This window comes from Petaurus breviceps, unplaced genomic scaffold, assembly GCF_028583685.1.
Source record: "Petaurus breviceps papuanus isolate PSGF00001 unplaced genomic scaffold, PetGlider_PUasm1.0 220, whole genome shotgun sequence".
Classification (NCBI taxonomy): Eukaryota; Metazoa; Chordata; class Mammalia; order Diprotodontia; family Petauridae; genus Petaurus; species Petaurus breviceps.
This window is the reverse complement of record NW_027185876.1, coordinates 15,637,145-15,656,129: the sequence shown is the minus strand read 5'-3', so window position 1 is coordinate 15,656,129 and position 18,985 is coordinate 15,637,145. Positions and strand designations below refer to the sequence as shown.

Here is an 18,985-nt window from a genome sequence, read left to right as displayed (position 1 = left end):
ACACAGTGTCTGAGGCCAGATTTGAATTCAGGAAAATGAGTCTTCCCATATAAAGCATGTTAAAACATTTGAGTAGAAACTCTTCTCCACCACACATACCCCAGATCCCTCTAGAATTGGAAATTAAAAGCTAAAAATATCAAATATCAAGAAAACCATCTGAGAGGGAATGGTCATGGAACACCCAGAATTGGGAAAATTAGAACGTCCAGATGTTTATACTCTATGGTTGTTTCTCACTATTCCTGGCCATCTTGTGGGTGGAATTGACTGATTGCACAGCCAAATGCTAACATGTTAGAAAATAGGAAACCAGCTGACTTAGGCTCTGTCTCTGTGATCAGATCATTTATTCTCTCTGCACCTTAGTTTTTCCTCTGTAAAATGGGAATATTTGACTAGATGAACTCTAAGGTCCCTTCCTGTTCTAACTTCAAGAATCCAGTTGTGTTGGAGAACCTCAAGCTTCATCTCTACAGCTTTTCCATACCAGGGTACTTGACTCCCTTCTGTTTGTGGCATCTTTCTAGTGAATTCTGATGACTGGAGAAGTAGAGGATGCTTTGGGTATCTAAATACAGAGATTGAACCTCAAATTGTAGTTAACCAGGGCATTCAGTGAACATAGGACATTCACTATAGGAAATTTATCATGGTGGTGTCCTTTAGATCTGAGTCTTGTGGGAAATCTTAAGCAAAGCAAGGCTTTATGTCTAAGCATACTCTGAAAGGGGAACCAGTATACGAAATGGATCCTTTCCTTCTTAGTGGAGTTCATAACATCATAGACTAGAGATGGAAGGCCCCTCCAAGGCCATCCAGTTCAACCTTCTGATTTGAGGGATAAAGAGAGAGAAGCCCAGGGAGGTTAGGTTGCTTGTCCAAGGTCACACTGGCAGTAAATGTAAGAGGCAGGACTGAAATCCAGGTCCCGTGACTCCAAAGCTAGTATTTTTTTCTATTGTAATATGTCATGATGTCCTGTAGGAAGAGAGGACATAGTGACATCAAAGTCACTTGTGGAGAGTTAAGCCATGCTGTGTTAGTTGGTGTGAACCTTTAAAGAATATACTAGAGTCCTAGGTGGGTATACATGTGTGTACATGAGAGAGGGCAGTATGGATTGTGTCCAACTATCCATGCAAAGTCATGAATTGGAATGCTCCTCAAAATAAGAATATTGGAATGTTCCTGTGTTGATTATGCCCTTGTTTCCAACATAATAGTTTGTTTAAATTAAAACAATTTCTCTTCTCTTTAGAAATCAGCTAAATGAAAAGTGTGGAATAGAAGGGCAGAAAATCCACACATTTCAGCCTTACCAATACCTGGAGTGAGCTGAGAAGGAAATATATCTTTACTGATGAAACCTGGCAGGGTGGGGATGCAGGCCAATTCTAGTTAAACCACCTATGTCTAGGTCTTTGAAGAGTTCACTGGCTAGCTATTTGTTTCTTCATGCAGTTTAAGAATTTCTTTTCAGTGCTAAAGTGAGTGGGTCTTCTTCAATTCACAATAATGTAAGCTACCAATTACATGGGCATAAAATCATGTGTATGTATGCTATGAAAGGTTGGGAGAGAATTTGGAGTAATGAGGCAGGGTGTGGAGCTTACATGCTGCTTCAGGTTCTGAACTGTCTATAAAGTATTGAAATTAAGAGTCAGAAGATCCATTGGTCTTATGTCTTGGGACAAATTACTTAACCTCCATGCCTCAATATCCTCATTTGCAAGATTACGGGGATGGACTAAATGACCTCCAAGTTCCCTTCTAACACTATTTCATTTTTCTAAGGTCACATTAAATAGCAGAAATGAAATGAGCTAATTCTAAGGCAGGACAGAGAAAAAGGGCCAAACTGATGATTTCTCACTCTAGTGAACTGAGGGAGTCTTCCTGCCATTGTACTACAATCTTTATCTGAAAGGAAAGGGACTAAGCATTTGCATAGTGTCTACTATGTGCCAGACACTGTGTAAGCACTTTACAGACATCTCATTTCATCTTCATAACAACCTTGAGGTGTAAGTGCTATTATTATCCTCATTTTACAGTTGAGGAAACTGAGGCAAACAGAAGTTAAGTGACTTGACCAGGGTTAGGCAGTCAGTAAGCCCCTGAGGTCAGATTTGAACTCAGATCTTTCTGATTCCAGGCTCAGCACTTTACCCACCGAACCATAAGTAACATAGATGGGATAGTGCTCTTTCTGAGTTTCAACCTTCTCATGGATCAAAAAGGAGACATTCTACTCTGGATCTGTTTATCGTTGATAGGGAAAAGCTGACTGTGTTGAGAAGGATAGGACCTCTTGCTGAAAGTGACCTTTATGCCCTAGAGTTTGTAACAGAAGAGAAGAAAGTCAGTCAGAGTCTGACATGCTTCCTAGATTTGGGAAGTCCTGTTTTCTAAAAGTTTAAAGGAAGGATAAATACATTCCTGTGGCCTTGAATTCTACAGAGAAAGATAACCCAGAAGGGATGGGAAGCTCTCAAGGAAGAAATTGTGAGGACAAAAAAGGAATAAATTTTGATGGGGATAAAAAACAGCAGAAATTGTTTGAAAAGACGAGTATGGAAGCACAGGAAACTCACCAGCTAGCTTGCTTTGTTTTTTTTTTTTAAAGAAATGTCCAGGAGATGAATGCAAGGGAAGGAAATAGAGGATGAATACAAAAGCATATCATGGACCTCCAAGAATAGTACAAAACCTCAGGATAAGCTATGCTTTTGGAGGAAAGCTAAGGACAACCAAAATGATCAGGGAATAAAGAAGGAGTCAAGATGCCATAGAACCTCTGGTTGGCTTGGATGGGATAGGGATATCTGATGAGAGAGATGGCAATGTTGCCCAGGGTTTGTTTTGATTTTGTTTTCTGTGCCAAGTTGGATATAGAACAAAAAGAGTTAACAGGGAAGAAGTTAGCCCAAGGATGGGAAGGTAATAGTAAGCAAACAGCCAGCTGCCTTGAATGAATTCAAGGCACCTGGCCCAATGGAACTGTATCCTCAAACACTGATGTGATGTGAAAATCAGATGTGATTGCTGAGCCCATCAGTGATGCCTGAGAGAGGGGAGAAAATGGGAGGGGTACTGCCACGATAAAATTGGGAAAATTTTAGATTTTCAGAAAATGGAAGTAAATGAAATTTTCAGCCTATGGGCCATTAAGTTTGACTTTGATTCCCGATAAAATTCTAGAATATTTCACTAAAGAGATAGTGAACATGTAGAAAGGAAAATGGAGGCCAGTAAGATCCAACATAGTTTAATCAAGAATTAATTAGATTAACCTTATTTCCTTTTTTTTGACTGAATTTCCAAACTACTCATCCAGAGTAATATTGTAGATAGTTTACTTAGATTTTAGCAAAATCTCTTATTTTTTGGAAATTTATTATTTCAATTATTTTTTGTTAATTTTCAACTTCCAAATTCTCTTCTTCTCCCCACCTCTCCCCCATCCACTAAGAGGGCAAGAAATATGATACATTGCATTATGAAGTCACCTCATGTCATTCTTGTGGACAAAATGAAAGCTAGACAATGGCATGGTTAGTAGTCAGCAACGGTTTTATGCCAACTTGTAATAAGGTCTATAGAGGAGTGTCCCAGGGATATGTGTTTAGGTCCATGATCTTTCATTTTTTCTTATCATTGGAATTCTTACCAAATTTTCAGGTGACCCAAAGCTAGACAAAGTAGTTGTCCCTGGGTGACAGAATCAGGATCTGAAATTATCTTGACTGTATAGAATATTGGGCTAAATTTAATAAGATGAAATTTGATAGGGTAAATATGAAGTCTTCTCAACTACACAAGTTCAGAATGGGGTTTGGCATTAGTATTTAAACAACAGTTGATTTTTTTATTTGTTCTTTTATTTGAGGGCAATGGGGAGATAGGTTAGTGAACTGCAAGGTCAAAATGGGTCAACAGTGTGATAGGATAGCATTCTCCCTCCCACCCCGAAATAATAATGAACTCACAGGCTATGATAGGAGAGATATAACTCCCAGGAATAGGGAGGGGCTCATCACTTCTACCCCACCTTTGTCAAGCCACATCTGCAAGGAGGAAGAAAGGAAGGGAATAAGCATTTGTCATGCACCTACTTTGTGATGAACATTATGCTGAGTCCTTTACAAATAATATTTCATTTGACCTGGAGAATTGCACTCAGTTCTACAATTTGTATTGTTTAATCAGTTTTTTAAGTCATGTCCAACTCTTCAACCCCGTTTGGGATATTCTTAGGAAAGATACTGGAGTGGTTTGCCATTTTATTCTCCAGCTCATTTCACAGATGATGATATTGAGGCAAACAGGGTTAAGTGACTTACCCAGGGTCACACATCTAGTGAGTGTCTGAGGCCAGATTTGAACTCACAAAGACGAGTCTTCTTGATTCCAGGCTGGGCACTCTAGCCACTGTGCCATCTAGCATTATAGAATAATAATAATATAATTATAATAATATTATATAATTATAATAATATAATGATGTTATATAATAATAATCTAACATTAGATAATTAATCTACATTAATTATGCTAGAAATAAGAATGATGAAAAGCCTCAAGTTTATGCCTTATAAGGATCAGTTGAAGGAAATGGGATCATTCAGCCTGGAGAAAAGAAGTCTTGGGAAGACAGAAGAACTGTCTTCAAGTGTTTGAAAGGCTGTCACATGGAAGAGGGATTACACTGATTCTGTTTGGCCCTTTAGGCCAGAAGTAGGGGAAGAATGTGGAAGCAACATCAGACTTGATGCCAGGAAAATTTTCCTACAATTAAAACTGCCCCAAAGTGGAAAAACTATCTCAGCTGCTTATATGTTTCCTCTTACTGGAGTTTATGCAAATCTTGGATGACCACTTATAGGGTATGTTGTAAGGAGTTTCATTTTTGGCTACAGGTCCCTTCTGGTGACCCTTCCAATTCTGAAATTTGGTTGTTCTGACACACATATAATGAGCATTTAAGTCTATGAACAATAGCAAAGAAAGAAAACAAAAAAAATTACTGGTACACAAAAGTGAGTATTCAAGTAACTACATTTTTCTGGCTTAAAAGGAACAAAAGTTATTTCTTAATGTTAATAAGGTAGCAATATAGTCATAGTTCATATTCTCTATGAATTATATTTTTGTTTAATATCATCTTTATTTGTTTAGTTCTAGTTAGCCTGTTTATTGTTCTTTTCATCCTGTTTTCCTCATTTAGCATCTCTTAGAATGAGAGATTTCATCTTCCCACATTTATTTGAATTTTTCTTATTTTATTTGGAATGGAGAATCTGCCAAAGAAAATGGTCTGTATCATTCTATTAATAATGTCCCGCCATTTCTCAATTCATGATCAAGTAAGTATTCTTATAGGCAAAATGGTGCAATAAAGGACACCCAGAGAATAAGTCCAGAGTCCAAATTATGACTTTCACTAACTGTAATAAACTTTGTGAAAGTAGAGGTCTTGCCTGAATTATCATTTTATCTCCTCTAGTGTCTACCAATATGTTATATATTGTTTCTTCAGACTAGATTGTCTTAGTTCATTAGATATCTTTTATTATAACGTGCTATCCAGGTCCCTTGATCCCCTGTGCTTTGATTGTATCAGGCTAGAGAAGAGACCTCTTTGCTTATAAATCAATAGAAAAATGTTTGACTCTTTGCTATGTGTAAGAAAGACACCACATTAAGCATCGTGGGAGACATATGACTTCAGTCCCTTCCCACAGACAGTTTCCAATTTAGTTAGAGAGGTAAGGTATATGTACTATGAAATAGAATTAGCAATGCCAGGTAATTATCTACTGGTTGGGTATTGAACCAAACTCCACCCCCCCTGGACCTCAGTTTCTTGAGATTTTTAAATCTGTTTTCTGAGTTCTCTTCCATCTCTGACAGTCTATGTCTCTAGGCACAGCTGTGCTCTGAAGACCTAAGTAATGCCCAGGGTTATACACTCTTCAAGATCCTCAGATCCTTTGGCTTCTCCCTCTCCCCTTAGCTCAGGGTAGGATATCATTATTTTTACAGTGCTCCTGTTTCTGTTTTCAGTTTTCAGATTCTACATGGGAAGAGCAGATCCGTACTTAGAGTTAGAAGGGAACTCAGAGACCATCCAAGTCAGCCCCTTCATTTTACAGTTAAGGAAATTGAGGCCCAGGGAAGTTGTGACTGGCTCAAAGTCACATAGGTAGGATTTGAATCCATTTCTTTTGACTCTGGAACCATCATTCTTTCTCCGGTACTATGCTGATAACATGGGGAATGGGCTGCTGTCCTTTGTTTAGTTAACTTCTATTTGGCTTTCTTGGATATTCAAGGGTATCCTCTTTTTCTTTCTGTCTTTCATCCAAATTGCATAAACCAAATAATGTGGCATTTTCTCAGAATCAGTTACCCTGGTTCAGGGGGTCCCCTTTTTATTTATTTCTTTCCTGAGCCATCGGGCAGATGGTTCCCCAATACAACCTCTCCAAGGAGATTGTCACATGACCAGTAATGGGAGCATGAAGTAGAACTTTGAGGTGAGGTTCCCTCTAAAATGAAAGTAGTTTGGTTTTGTAGGAGTCTCCAAGAAATCCTTCCTCTATCCTTTTCTTCCTTCTGAGACCTCTAACCAGGAACCTGGTATGGAGGTACCAGGCATCTGTGGAATCATTTAAGATTTCAGTGTCTTTGTCTAGATGCATTAGGATCTCATGTTTGATCTTTATCGGACATCCCCTGTGACTGCTGTTAACCCACAATCTATTTCCAGGCCTTTCTGATAATTCTGTGTCCAACAGAAGGCTAATTAAAGCTATGAAAAAGGTCTGAATTACCCAATGAGCACACTTGATTTGAGCCCTAGAATAGATCTTATTTAAGCCAAGTATTCTCTCTTCTCTTTTACAGGCAGTGTGACATAGTATTTTCCCTGAAATTATCATTGGGTTCAAATCTCAGTGTTGGTATTTACTAGTCTTGTGACTTTGTACAAATCTCATGATCTTGGGTTTTGATGTACTCATCTTTCAAATGAAAGGGCTGGAGTCAGATGAAGAATAACAACTCTCAGAGAAATTCAGGTCAATCTCAGTGGCATCCATAGTCTTATAGAAGTTTTTTTTTTCCTTTACTTTTTAAACCACCCATTCTTCTGGCTTCAGTTATTGTTGAGAATAACTTTCCCCATGTGAGGAACTTAACGTGATAACTGTTATTCAACTCACCCAGGAGCAGGCCTAGTTAATGGGGTCCTGGGGCCATTTTGTAATTTGATTTCTCAGACAGTGTGTTTTCCCCTTCCCAAGAACAGATTCCATCTAGGGTAGCTCTAGAATTATTCACACCCCATTTGAGCTCAAAATGGGTGGCATGAGTCATCTAGAGAAAGAATTTCCTTTCCCTGAGACATTCATTAAAATCTTCACCTAGGGATTTCAATTGATTTCATTTCCAAACAACTTTTTCTTTATAAAACAATGGGAAAACTAGAGGGAAGAATAAAATTGTTTCCTGTTACAAGAATCACCCTAATGTGGTCAGGAAAAATGACCCCTTCAGGCTTAAAGACAGCAAGAGGTTGTCTCCAAAATAGACGGTATTTTTAAATTGCAAAATCATCTCCTGTTTAAGAGGTTGTCTCTGACATTTAAGAAGTCTAAGCTCATCTCTCAAAGGGAAACAATAATGCCATGGGTTTGGATTTTTATTTGTTTTTCAATCTGGTATTTGTCTCTGGGACTACAGGGGATAGAATAGCATTCCCTAGAATCTCTGGGGGAGAAATTTATAGAAATACTGTATAATCTTGTGAATTGTCTGCCTGGCCTTAATTGAATTGGCCCCAGCTTCTATCAAAAGAAATGGTTTTGAAAGTCTATTTTATAATGAAAGGCCTAATGCTGCATTAATTTCTTTTACTGATTCAATTTTCCAAATTGAACCCCAAATTCTGGATTAAATTATATGGACTCCCTGAATTATAAACACCTGATTCATGAATGATATACATGATTGACCAACACAGTCTTGGGAGGTGTTATGCAACAGAGCATAAGATATATTTGTTGAGCTACCATTGTTGACATTCTGGGTGGCCAATGGCGCCGTGCTGCCTAGAGGAAAGAAAGAAGAGGGGGAGATGATGGAGAAAGAGGCATATTTCTGGCCTTTGTGTTCCCACTAGGAAAAGGGTACAGACTTAGTATCATACAGAATGGCTAGATTTCTAGGCCTGCCCACAAAATCCTACTGAAACTAAATTATAATGAATATGTTACTCTAATATCCAATTATGGGTTGGCCCAGGGGCCTGACCACTATGTATTACATTGACACTCAAATCCTTTTCTCACGGAAATGAAAAACTGTTTTAGAAATGGGTTTTTGGAGCACAATGAGTTTAAGATTGGAATTTCCTATAGTATCGTTGAAAGGACATGGGATCTGAAATCATAGGAACTGCATTCAAATCCTTGCTATGGCACCATTCTCCTGTGTGATCGAACACATCATTTTAATTCTCTAGGCCTCAGTTTCCTTATGTGTAAAATAAGATAGTTGTACTTGATAACTGACCTCTAAGATCTTTTCCAGCTCTTAATTTATTATCTTGTGAACCCATTTCTGAAAAGCTTGGCTTCTTCCTTGGTATATTCTATCCCAGCTGTGCTAATGCCTGACTTTTGTCCACCACCCTCCTGGAACACCAGGGATAAATGAAAAGTCTCCATTTTGATATGATACCTTTATTTTCTGTCCTCTTCCTTGTCTGTCTATCCCTGAGCTGGTTATCAAGAACTGTCACCTCTGCTACAAGGGCTTGATGACCGCTTTGTAGGGCTATTCATTTATCTTTGGTGTCTACCTGGCACCAAACTCTAATCTGTGGCTCTAAAGGCTGTCACAAATATAGTGACCACACCCAAGTAAACTGTCTCAGCAGATGAGTTAAGAGTATCCTACAGGCTTAAAACCTATAGGGGGTGTCTATCCCAAGCACATGAAAACCTTTCCTGGTAGAATGGGTGGATAGGAGTGATTTATTCCAAAGACCATTAAGGGGACTGAGGTGGGTGTTGTGGAGCACTTAGAGCTTTGTCAGACATTGAAGACAAAGGCACCCACTGCATCCCAGACCATCACCAATTATCCTGACTTTTCTCTTGCTACTGGTATTCAATGACTCTAGAAGAGAGAGTGAGACTAATGACTTTGTGTAACACGACCTTATTTAAATCCAACTCACACACGAATCAAGACATCACCTTGTTATGTCATTAGCCCTTTTCAAAAATGAAGGATGAACAATAATCCCTGATCTAGCTAAACTCGACTCCATCATCAAACTTTTGACCAGAACTATTCACAGTGAAATGGTCCAAGTTAGACACGAAGAAGGGCAAAGAAAGGGAAAGATTTTGAATTATGCCCAAACATAATAAATCCCCCCCAGTCAACAGCAGACTTGACTCTTGGGTCAAAGTTAAATCTGATGTGACTGTCGGTGTCTTCCTCATGCAGGTGTTATGAGGAGTTCTAATACATTAGTTGTGTGATCTTGGCCAAATCTTTTCTTATGCCCTGGGACACGGATTCCTCATCTGTAAAATGAGAGCAGTAATATTTGCAAAACTTTCTTCTCAGAGTTGTTCTGGAAGAAAACACTTGGCAAACCTTCCATTGAAAAGTAAAAAGAATTGTTATTTAGATTCCAGAACATGGACAAGGTGGGAGACACCTGAAAGGTTAGCTATGGGACTGTCTTCTCTGAAGAATGAAAGCACCAAGGCAGTAATATGGGGTCACATAAAGACTATGGGATCTGAAGTCAAAAGACCTGGGTTTGAATGGTAACTCTTGTCACCTACTATCTGTGTGACCTTGGATAAGTTTCTTTAATTTCCTCATCTGTGAACATAAAAAGGTTGTATGGCTTCTATATGTAAAATGGCCTCACAGGTTCATTCTAATTTTAAATATAACATCCTATAATTTCCATTACATTTAGGTATTTAGGTAAGGTGCTGGTGGAAAGGCACTGTTTTTTAGGTATTCAGTCCGTAAAGGAGCCCTTATTGAAAGCTTGATATTTTTAGGAAGCTCTCTTAGGCATGTAAATTCATTCGATGTTGTTGTTTGTACTTTGTTCTTGAAGAAGACCATGATATCAGGAAGATGATTCTATGACCTGCAAATGAATTGGATTTAAGTGAAGGAGGGCTATGCAAGGTCACCAGCCTCACTTTCTCCTCCATAGTCCTCTGGGTCCAGTGGTAAGACTTGGATCAGGACAACTGGAGATGGCCCCTCGGAGGCAGGAATTGACTCATATTTCCAGTTGTATCCCCCAGCACCCAGCACAATGTGTGGCACATAGATGATTAATAAATATTCATTGAATGGCATATAGTAGACAGTTAAAATATATTTTAAGTTGATCCAAAGGGAGAAAAAAAAAACATAAGACTAGGCCTCTCTCTGCAGTCAGTTTAGAGTCTAGTAGAAGGGGATATGATTGCTAGATTACAAACCCCATGAGGATAGAGGTCATGTCAATCAATAAAAAAAAATTATTAAGCACCTATTATATACCAGGCATTCTGCTAAGTACTAAGGATATAAAAAAGAGCCAAAAGATAACTCCTGCCCCCCGCCAGGGAGTCTATGATCTAGTGTCTTATCACAGTGCTTTTACAAACATATAATAAATGATCCATGAATGAGTTAACTGAAAAATTCTTGCTATAGACAGATGGATCAAGAAGTGTATTAATGGAATTTCAGAGTTGGATGGGCTTTTTGGACAAGTCATGTGGTATAGTGTTTAAAGGCCTGAACTTGAAGTCAAGATGTCCTGAGTTAAAATGATATTTTTAGCTGTGCACATCACTTAATCTCTTTCAGGCTCAATTTCTTCAATGTGTAAAATTGAGCTAATAATACCAGAGAGTACTTACTTCTTGGGGTCAATGGGCATCTCAAATGAGATAATATATTTAAAAGAACTTTATAAATCTGAAAATCAGGCAGATATTCCACTGCCTTGTATATTTTTTTCTTTAAATTTCTTACTGCATGATTTCATTAGTGTGTGGAATTTTGGGTGAGGAAATTCCCCTTGAAAATCATATTGACAACTATTGGGAGATTTATAGTGTCTTGTTTCTTTTCCTGCAGGGCCAAGGAGATCAAGACTAAGTTGGGCACTCTCTTGCAGAAGCCTGATGCGACCATCGACTTTATCATACCATATCCTGATAAGCCAGAAAAGCCTGTGAAGACCCAAAAGTGAGTGTTGAAGCAGAATCAACCACCTTCCTTCTGAGGATTGGCATTTTTATATGAATGACTCCCTTTATCTATAGAATTCCCAAGACTAATACTTTAGGAAGCACCCCAAGAACCTTCAGAGAACTGGCTAGTGGATAAAGTCATAGGGTATCTCATATCTCTCCTGTCCATGGAATCAAACAGTGGACATTGGAAGACTTCTTATAAAACATAAGACAACAGATGCTTCACTAGAGAGCCAGATAATATCATGGAAGAGACAAAGTTCATGTATATGACCTAGTTTCAGAAACTTTATAAAAGACCTCCACCATTTTCTTATACTTGGGTTTAATGAAATCATTTCCCATGGGCTGCAGGTAGTGTAGTCAGGAGTCTGTCTGGGAAAAGATCTGAGAGATTTAGTTGATTGCAGACTCAGTATCAGTCTATAGCATGATATTGTGACAAAAGACCCCCAAACAAGCACATTCTGAGGCTGCCCTGAGAGTTGTAGAGTTCAAGACTAGGGAAGTCATAATTCCATTACATGCATCCCTGTCTAGCCATATATGGAGTTCTGTGTTCAGGTCTGGGCATCACCTTTAGGGAAGGCTAGTGACAGACTGGAGCACACCCCAGGAAGGCAATCAATATTTGGTCTCAAAATCATAGGAGTTTTAGTGTAAGAACCTTGGGATATTTAGACTGGAGAAGTCATAGTGGAGAGCTCCAGATGCAGGATTAACTCTCTGCCAGTATTTTCAGGGCTCCCATGAAGAACAGGAATTGCCACCAGAAAGAGAGAGAGGGACTTGAAGCAATGGGTGGTAGTTATAAAGAGGAAGTTTTCAGGTCCATGTAAGCAAAAACAATCTTCCTAACCATTAGAGTTATCCAAAAGTGGAATGACTTCTATCAGGAATAATGGGTTCCCCTTCACTAAAGGCCTTCCAATGTAGTCTGGATACCCATTTATTGGCTATACTGTAAAAGGAATTCTTGTTTCGTGCTGTGGGGTGGAATGGGTAATCTGAAGCCCCTTCTAGCTCTATGATTCTCTCTAATTCTAATTGTGATTCTGAGTGGTTATAGTGAGAGTATTGAATCATACCCAATAGTTGTAGTTTAATAGAAAAAGCAATAGTCTTGGAGTCAAAACACTTGGGTGCAAGTCCCAGTTCTGATACTTATCAGCATCATGACTTTAGTAAATTAATTGACTTCTTTGGGGCCTCAGTTACTCCATCCACAAAATGGAGATAATAATACTTGTAATGACTTACATCCGAGAATTTTATAATGGGGATAGAAACCTTTGTAAGCCTTATGGGGCTATATAAAATTTTATTATTACTCAAGGATTTATAGAATTCTTCACCTAAAATGAACCTAGAGACACCATGGTTTAATATGGCTAGAGAACTGTTAAAGAGTATTATCCAAGGTTACAAAACAACTTATAAATAAGTTTTAATTTAGAAAAAATAAAACAACTTTCTCAGCATAAGGATCCCTGCCTTGTCCTTCCACTTGATGACAAATAACCTTGGTCTACCCAGCTACTTGACTCTGTGATATTGATATATTATGTGGCTTCAGTGAGAGAGAATAATTACAGGGCTACAACTATGTTCATTCCCTTGTTTCATGAAACATTCTGAGGGTTTTTTTCAGAACCCTGGGAAATCCCCAGGGAAAATCTGGACTAGAAATGGTGACCCTAAAATGCATTTTACTGATGTAACCCTTTTAAGAAGAAAATGAACATGGAAACTGGGAATAGGTCAATAATTAAAGGATCTGTTAGATGTCTACCATGCAATATATTTCATCTAGATTAATCCCCATATTTTAAAGATGAGTAAATTGAGTCATAGAGAAGCCCAATTCCTTGTTCAGGGTCAGGGAGTAGTGGTAAATAGCAGAGCAGGAATTTGAACACAAGTTATCTGATTCACTTATTTAATGTTCCTTCCACTGGGCTTTCCTATCCATTTCTTGGAATGGAAAGCAGAGATGAAACTCAGTAAATCTGGGTTCTGGTCAATGAGGCGTAGTAGAAAGAGTACTGAAATGAGGACCTATCTTTGAACCTCAGTTTCTTTATCTGTAAGCTAGGTGATGTAGTGGATAGAGTGCTGACCCTCAAGTCAGGAAGACCTGAGTTCATCAGCCTCAGACACTAGCTATGTGACCCTGGACAAGTCAATTTAACTCTGTTTGCCTCAGTTTCCTCATCTGCAAAATGATCTCGAAAAGGAAATAGTAAACTGCTCTAGTATCTTTACAAAGAAAACCTCCAAAAGGGTCATGAAGAGTCAGATATGATTGAAAAACGACTAAAGAAACACAAGGTCAAATGACTCTATTGTGAGAATCAGCAGACTTAATACGTGCAGAAATGCTCCTTAGGGAAAGATACTTTGGCCTCATTTTGTTAGGTCAGAGACTATAGATAGGGAAGGAGGAGATATGTTCTAAAAGACATCACAAGTTCTCAGAGCTGGAATGAACTTTGGGGGCCATCTAGTCCAACTTATGTCTGAATAGGCCCATTTCCTAAAACATTACCAGACAAATGGTCATCTAGCCTTTGATTGAAGAACTCCACTCAGGGGAAAGCCTACTACTTCTGAGGTGCTTCTGGATAATTGGTTTATAGGAGGTTTTTCCTTACTTCAAGCCTAAATCTATCTCTAAGCAACCTCCACCAGCTACTGGGGTGTGTTCAGAGAAGATTAGTACCTCTGATGTGAGGGCTGCTGAGCCCTTTTCAGGACTGCTTCCTATCGTTGATGTTCACTTCATCTTCCTAACTCTCACCTGTGGCTCCAAGAAGCTGCAGCGTGTTCAGTGACCACACCTCAGGAAACACCTTTGGCTGATGGGCTAAACCAGGTGGAGGGTAGTTAGGGAAGTGTCCAGCCTGGGCATGGAAAGACTCCCTGGTGGAATGGGTGGAGGAGAACAATTTGTTCCAGCAGTCAGGAAGGCAGCTGAAGCAGGGTCTTGTGGAGTGCTTAGAGTTTGGTCAGACATCAAAGATGCCAGGGGCATCCTCTGCATCTTGAACCATCAGCAGCCATCTTGATTCTATCCTGCCACTGCACTGGGTTGACTCTGGAAGAGTGAGGCTACCAACTTCATGTAACTTTGCCTCATTTAAATCCAATGTATGTGTGAATCAAAAGACATCAGCTATACAATTTTACCATTTTTACCTATCTCAACGTCCTGTGGCAACAGGCAAATGATGAAGCAGCAGGTGCAGACTCACTGGGAGCTGTCGTCACAACCCTGTACATAGGTGGCCCAGGCCACAGGGTTATCTTCTCACTGGAAGCAGTAGTGGGATTCAGCAGCCCCTGGATGTCTGAGCAGTCTTCTAAGGATTGCACTGCTCACCTCAGGGTGTGAGGAAGGGGCTAGAAAAGGGGACCTGAAAACTGCTTACCTGACTCTGGCCTGGTTACCATGGAAGGCAGGTACATAGCATCAAAACACACACACACACACATACCTATATATGCACTGTACAAAACGTCTACAAAGATGATTCCACTCATCATTGGTACATGGAATGTGTGCACACTTATAGACAACACAAAATCCTGAAAGATGAATGGGAGAGCTCAGCAGGCATCACATCCAAATAGCAGCCCTGAGTGGAACAAGGCTGGCATATTAACGCCAACTTACTGAAGATGGAGCTGGATACATATTTTTTTCTGGAGTGGCTGCAAAGAAGGGAAGCACCATGAAGTTGGTGATCAAAATTAATCTAGTCTGCAAGCTTTTATGCCTACTAAAAGGAGTGAACGACAAAATCATGACAATGAGATTGCTATTTGCAGAAAAATGCCATGCTGCCAACATCAGTTCCTATGCTCCCGCCATGACGAACCTTGATGAGGTCAATGAAAAAGTTTATGAACACCTGGACACCTTTATCTTTAATGTGCCAAAAGAGGACAAGTTTATAATTCTGGGTGACTTTAAGGCTAGAATAGGCTTAGACTGCCAGCCATGGCAGGGAGTCCTTGGGAGTAATGGAGTAGGAGACAGAAACAGCGATGGTCACTTAGTACTGAAGGCTTACACGTTTCATGACCTCATCGCCAACACTGTCTTCCATTTACCTAAATGCAATAAAACTTCATGGATGCACCCTTGCAGCAAACATTGGGATTTAACAAACTATGTGATTGTAAGAAGAGACAGACAGCATGTGAGAGTAATGAAGGGCTGGACTTATCATAGAAATATCCTTTCCAAGCTAAATATTTGCATTCAACAAAAACAGCACCCCAGTGCAAAATAACTTCCAGAGGAAGTGATGTGAATAGATTAGAACACTTCTCTGAACCACAAACAGTTTGTTGCTAACTCAGAGGGAAAGTTGAGCCAACACACAGTTGGCAACAGTGGAGAAGAAAAGGATGGGGCAGGGCTGAATAGTTCCATAGCATTCTCAACAGACTGTCATCGATGAATGCTGAAGCCATTGACCATTTACCTCAGGTTGACATCAATTCCTCCCTTGCTGAAGTTCCAACTGCAGAAGAGGTTTTGAATGCCATTAGCTTCTTTCATATGGCAAAACTTCTGGCTCTGATTCTATTTCAGGTGATACCTACAAGGTGGGAGGTCCATTGCTCATACAAAAGCTGACTGAAATATTCCAGGTTATATGGCAAGTGGAGCTTATCCCCCAGGAGTTCAAGGTTGCCTCTATTGTCCATCTCTGTAATGGTAAAGGAAATGGATTGTCCCATGAATCACTGGCGGTGTCTCTCTCTTAGTCATTGCTGGACAAATTCTTGCCAGAGTCCTCCTTAAAAGGCTGATCCTTCACCTGGAAGATGGTTATCTACCTGAGAGCCAGTGTGGTTTCAGAAAGGGCTGAGGAATGGCTGATATGGTGTTTGCTGCCTGACAACTCCGGGAGAAATGCCGAGAGCAGAACAGTGGTCTGTACACAGTCTGTAGATTTGACCAAGGCCTTTTATACTCGCAGTCATGAATGCTTATGGAAAATTATGTCAAAATTTGGTTGCCCAGAGAAGTTCATCAGTACTGGATATCAATTTCATGGTATTCTTGCCTGGGTTCTGGATAATGGACAATGTTCTCTCCCTTTCCCAGTCACTAATGGAGTGAAACAAGGCTGTGTGGTTGCTCCCATGCTTTTTAGTATGTTTTCAGACACGTTGTCAAATACCTTCAATGAGAATGAACACCACATCAAGGTCAGCTACTACACTGATGGTAAATTCTTCAACTTGAAAAAGTTATACACCAAGACCAAAGTGGAGGGACTGTTGGTACATGATTTTTTGTTTGTAGATGATTGTGCACTCTATGAAGCCTCTAAAACTGAGAGACAACAAAGTATGGATTGATTCTCTGCTTCTTGTGCTAATTTTGGTCTAACAGATAGTACTAAGAAGACACTGATGTTCCATCAGCTAGTACCACACCACCTAGATGTATAACCATTGGTTATAGCAAATGGAGAAGTTTTGAATTATGTGGATAAATTCACTTATCTTGGCAGTATACTTTCTAGAGATATACACATTGATAATGAGGTTGATGCACTCGTTGTCAAAGGTAGCTCAGTGTTTGGGAGACTCTGAAGGAAAGTATAAGAGAGAAGAGGTATTAGACTGACTACCAAACTGAAGGTCTACAGAGCTGCTGTGCTGACCTCACCAGGAAACTGATTCACTTCCATTTGAATTGTTTTAGGAAGATTCTGAAGATCACCTGGCAGGATAAGGTACCAGACATTGAGGTCTTTTCTTAAAATAAACTGCCAGGCATTTAAACTCTAATGTAGAGAGTACAACTGTGATAGATTGGCCATGTTGTTCAAATACCAAATGTACCCTTGCCAAAAAGACTATTTTATGGAGAACTCAGGCAGGACACACATTCACATGGTAGTCAGAAGAAGCAATACAAGGATACTTTTGAGGTCTTTCTTAAGAACTTTGGAATTATGAGACATGGGACATACTGGCACAGGAACACTCAGCATGGTGTGCCTTCATCAAGGAAGGTGCTGTGCTTTGTGAGTAAAGCAGAATTGAAGTAGCTCAAAATAAATGAGAGATGCGCAAATTTAGAAAATCCATCCCGATTGTTCACATGGATTATTTGTGCCTCACCTGTGGCAGAGCATTTCGAGTTCGTATTCGTTGGATGAGCCACAGTCAGACACACTGTAACTTGACTCTAATAAATGACATACAATGTCATTTTGGTCCTCTTAAAGAACAAAAGACAACCAACCCACTGCTCTTAATTCATCCTCAGAGGCCCAGCAAAATAAGTCTCATCTTTCTTCCTTATGACTGTCTTTCAATACATGAAGACCCCTCTTATGTTCCTCCTGAGCCTTCTTTTCTTCAAGAAAAACATTCCCATTTACTTCAAACCATTCTTATGTGCTACAGGCATGGGAACCATCACCATCTTGGTTAACCCCCTCCCCCCCCAGACATTGTAGCTTATCAATGTTCTTTTTTTTTTAAGTTTAAAAAAAAGTATGCTTTAATCTGCATTCAAGTTCTATCAGTTCTTTCTCTGGAAGTGGATAGCATTTTTCAGCTCCAGAACTGTCTGAGACCATTGTATTGCTGAGAATAGCTAAGTTATTCACGGCCGACCATCATACAATGTTGCTGTTACTGTACACAGTGTCTGGTTTTGCTCACCTCACTTGGCATCATTTCCTGTGTCTTTCCTGATTTTTTTCTGAAATCATCCTCCTTGTCATTTCTTTTTTTTTTCTTTTTTTAATTTAAATGCTTTATTAACTGCTGATTTACATCATTCGTTTCCACCAGATTTTGAGTTACAAATTTTCTCCCCGTTTTTTCCCCACCCATCCCCCCAAAACAGCAGTCCCACAGGATATCCCCACCTCCCATCTGCTCTCTCCCATATTTTCTCCCATACCCGTTTCAACTTTTCCAGTGGATCTCTATGCCTCAGTGCCTGTATATCTTTTTTCTTAATTACATGTAAGATGGTATTAATAATAGTATATATATACACACACACACACACACACACATATATATATATTTGAATATTTGATTTTAAAACTTTCATTTCCAGATTCATTCCCTTCACCCCCCTGCCACCCACCCCCACTGGGGGGACAAGCAGTTCAGTATAGGTTGTACATGTGTGGCTAATGCAAAACAATAACATAGTAGATGTATTGTAAAAGACTGACTTTATTTCCCTCCCTCCTATCCCACCTCACACTTGTTCTATTCTCTACTTTGATCCTGTCCCTTTTCAAAAGTGGGTGCTTCCAACTTCCCTACCCCCCAGCCTGCCCTCCCTTCCATCATCCCCCCTCACATCCCCTTCCCCCCCTATTCTCCTGGAGGGTGAGATCCCCTATTTAGTGTGTATTTCCCTCCCTTCTCAAGCCAGATTCAATAGGAATAAGGTTGACCTATTCCCTTTTGCCTTCCTATTCTTCCCCTCCATTGTAACCATTTTCCCTTGCCTCTTCTGTATGAGATAGTTTGCCCCACTCTGTCTCTCCCCATCTCTTCTCATTATATTCCTCTCACCTCTTAATTTTGCCTTTTAAGTATCATCCCTTCCTGTTAAATTGGTCCCATGCCCTCAATCTATGTATACCTGTAAACGTATATGCACACATTCACATATGTATTCATAT

General features: G+C 39.6%; 1 protein-coding gene across 6 annotated transcripts in view; it reads left to right on the top strand.

The window, feature by feature from the left end:
• The window catches only part of RGS5 (regulator of G protein signaling 5), a 145,502-nt gene that overhangs the window by 43,538 nt on the left and 82,979 nt on the right, over positions 1–18,985 (top strand). For all 6 annotated transcript variants that reach the window (XM_069094677.1, XM_069094674.1, XM_069094673.1 and 3 more), the window contains exon 2: positions 11,182–11,292. In XM_069094677.1, coding sequence (XP_068950778.1) covers positions 11,182–11,292 — 111 coding nt within the window. The remainder of the gene's footprint in view (positions 1–11,181; positions 11,293–18,985) is intronic.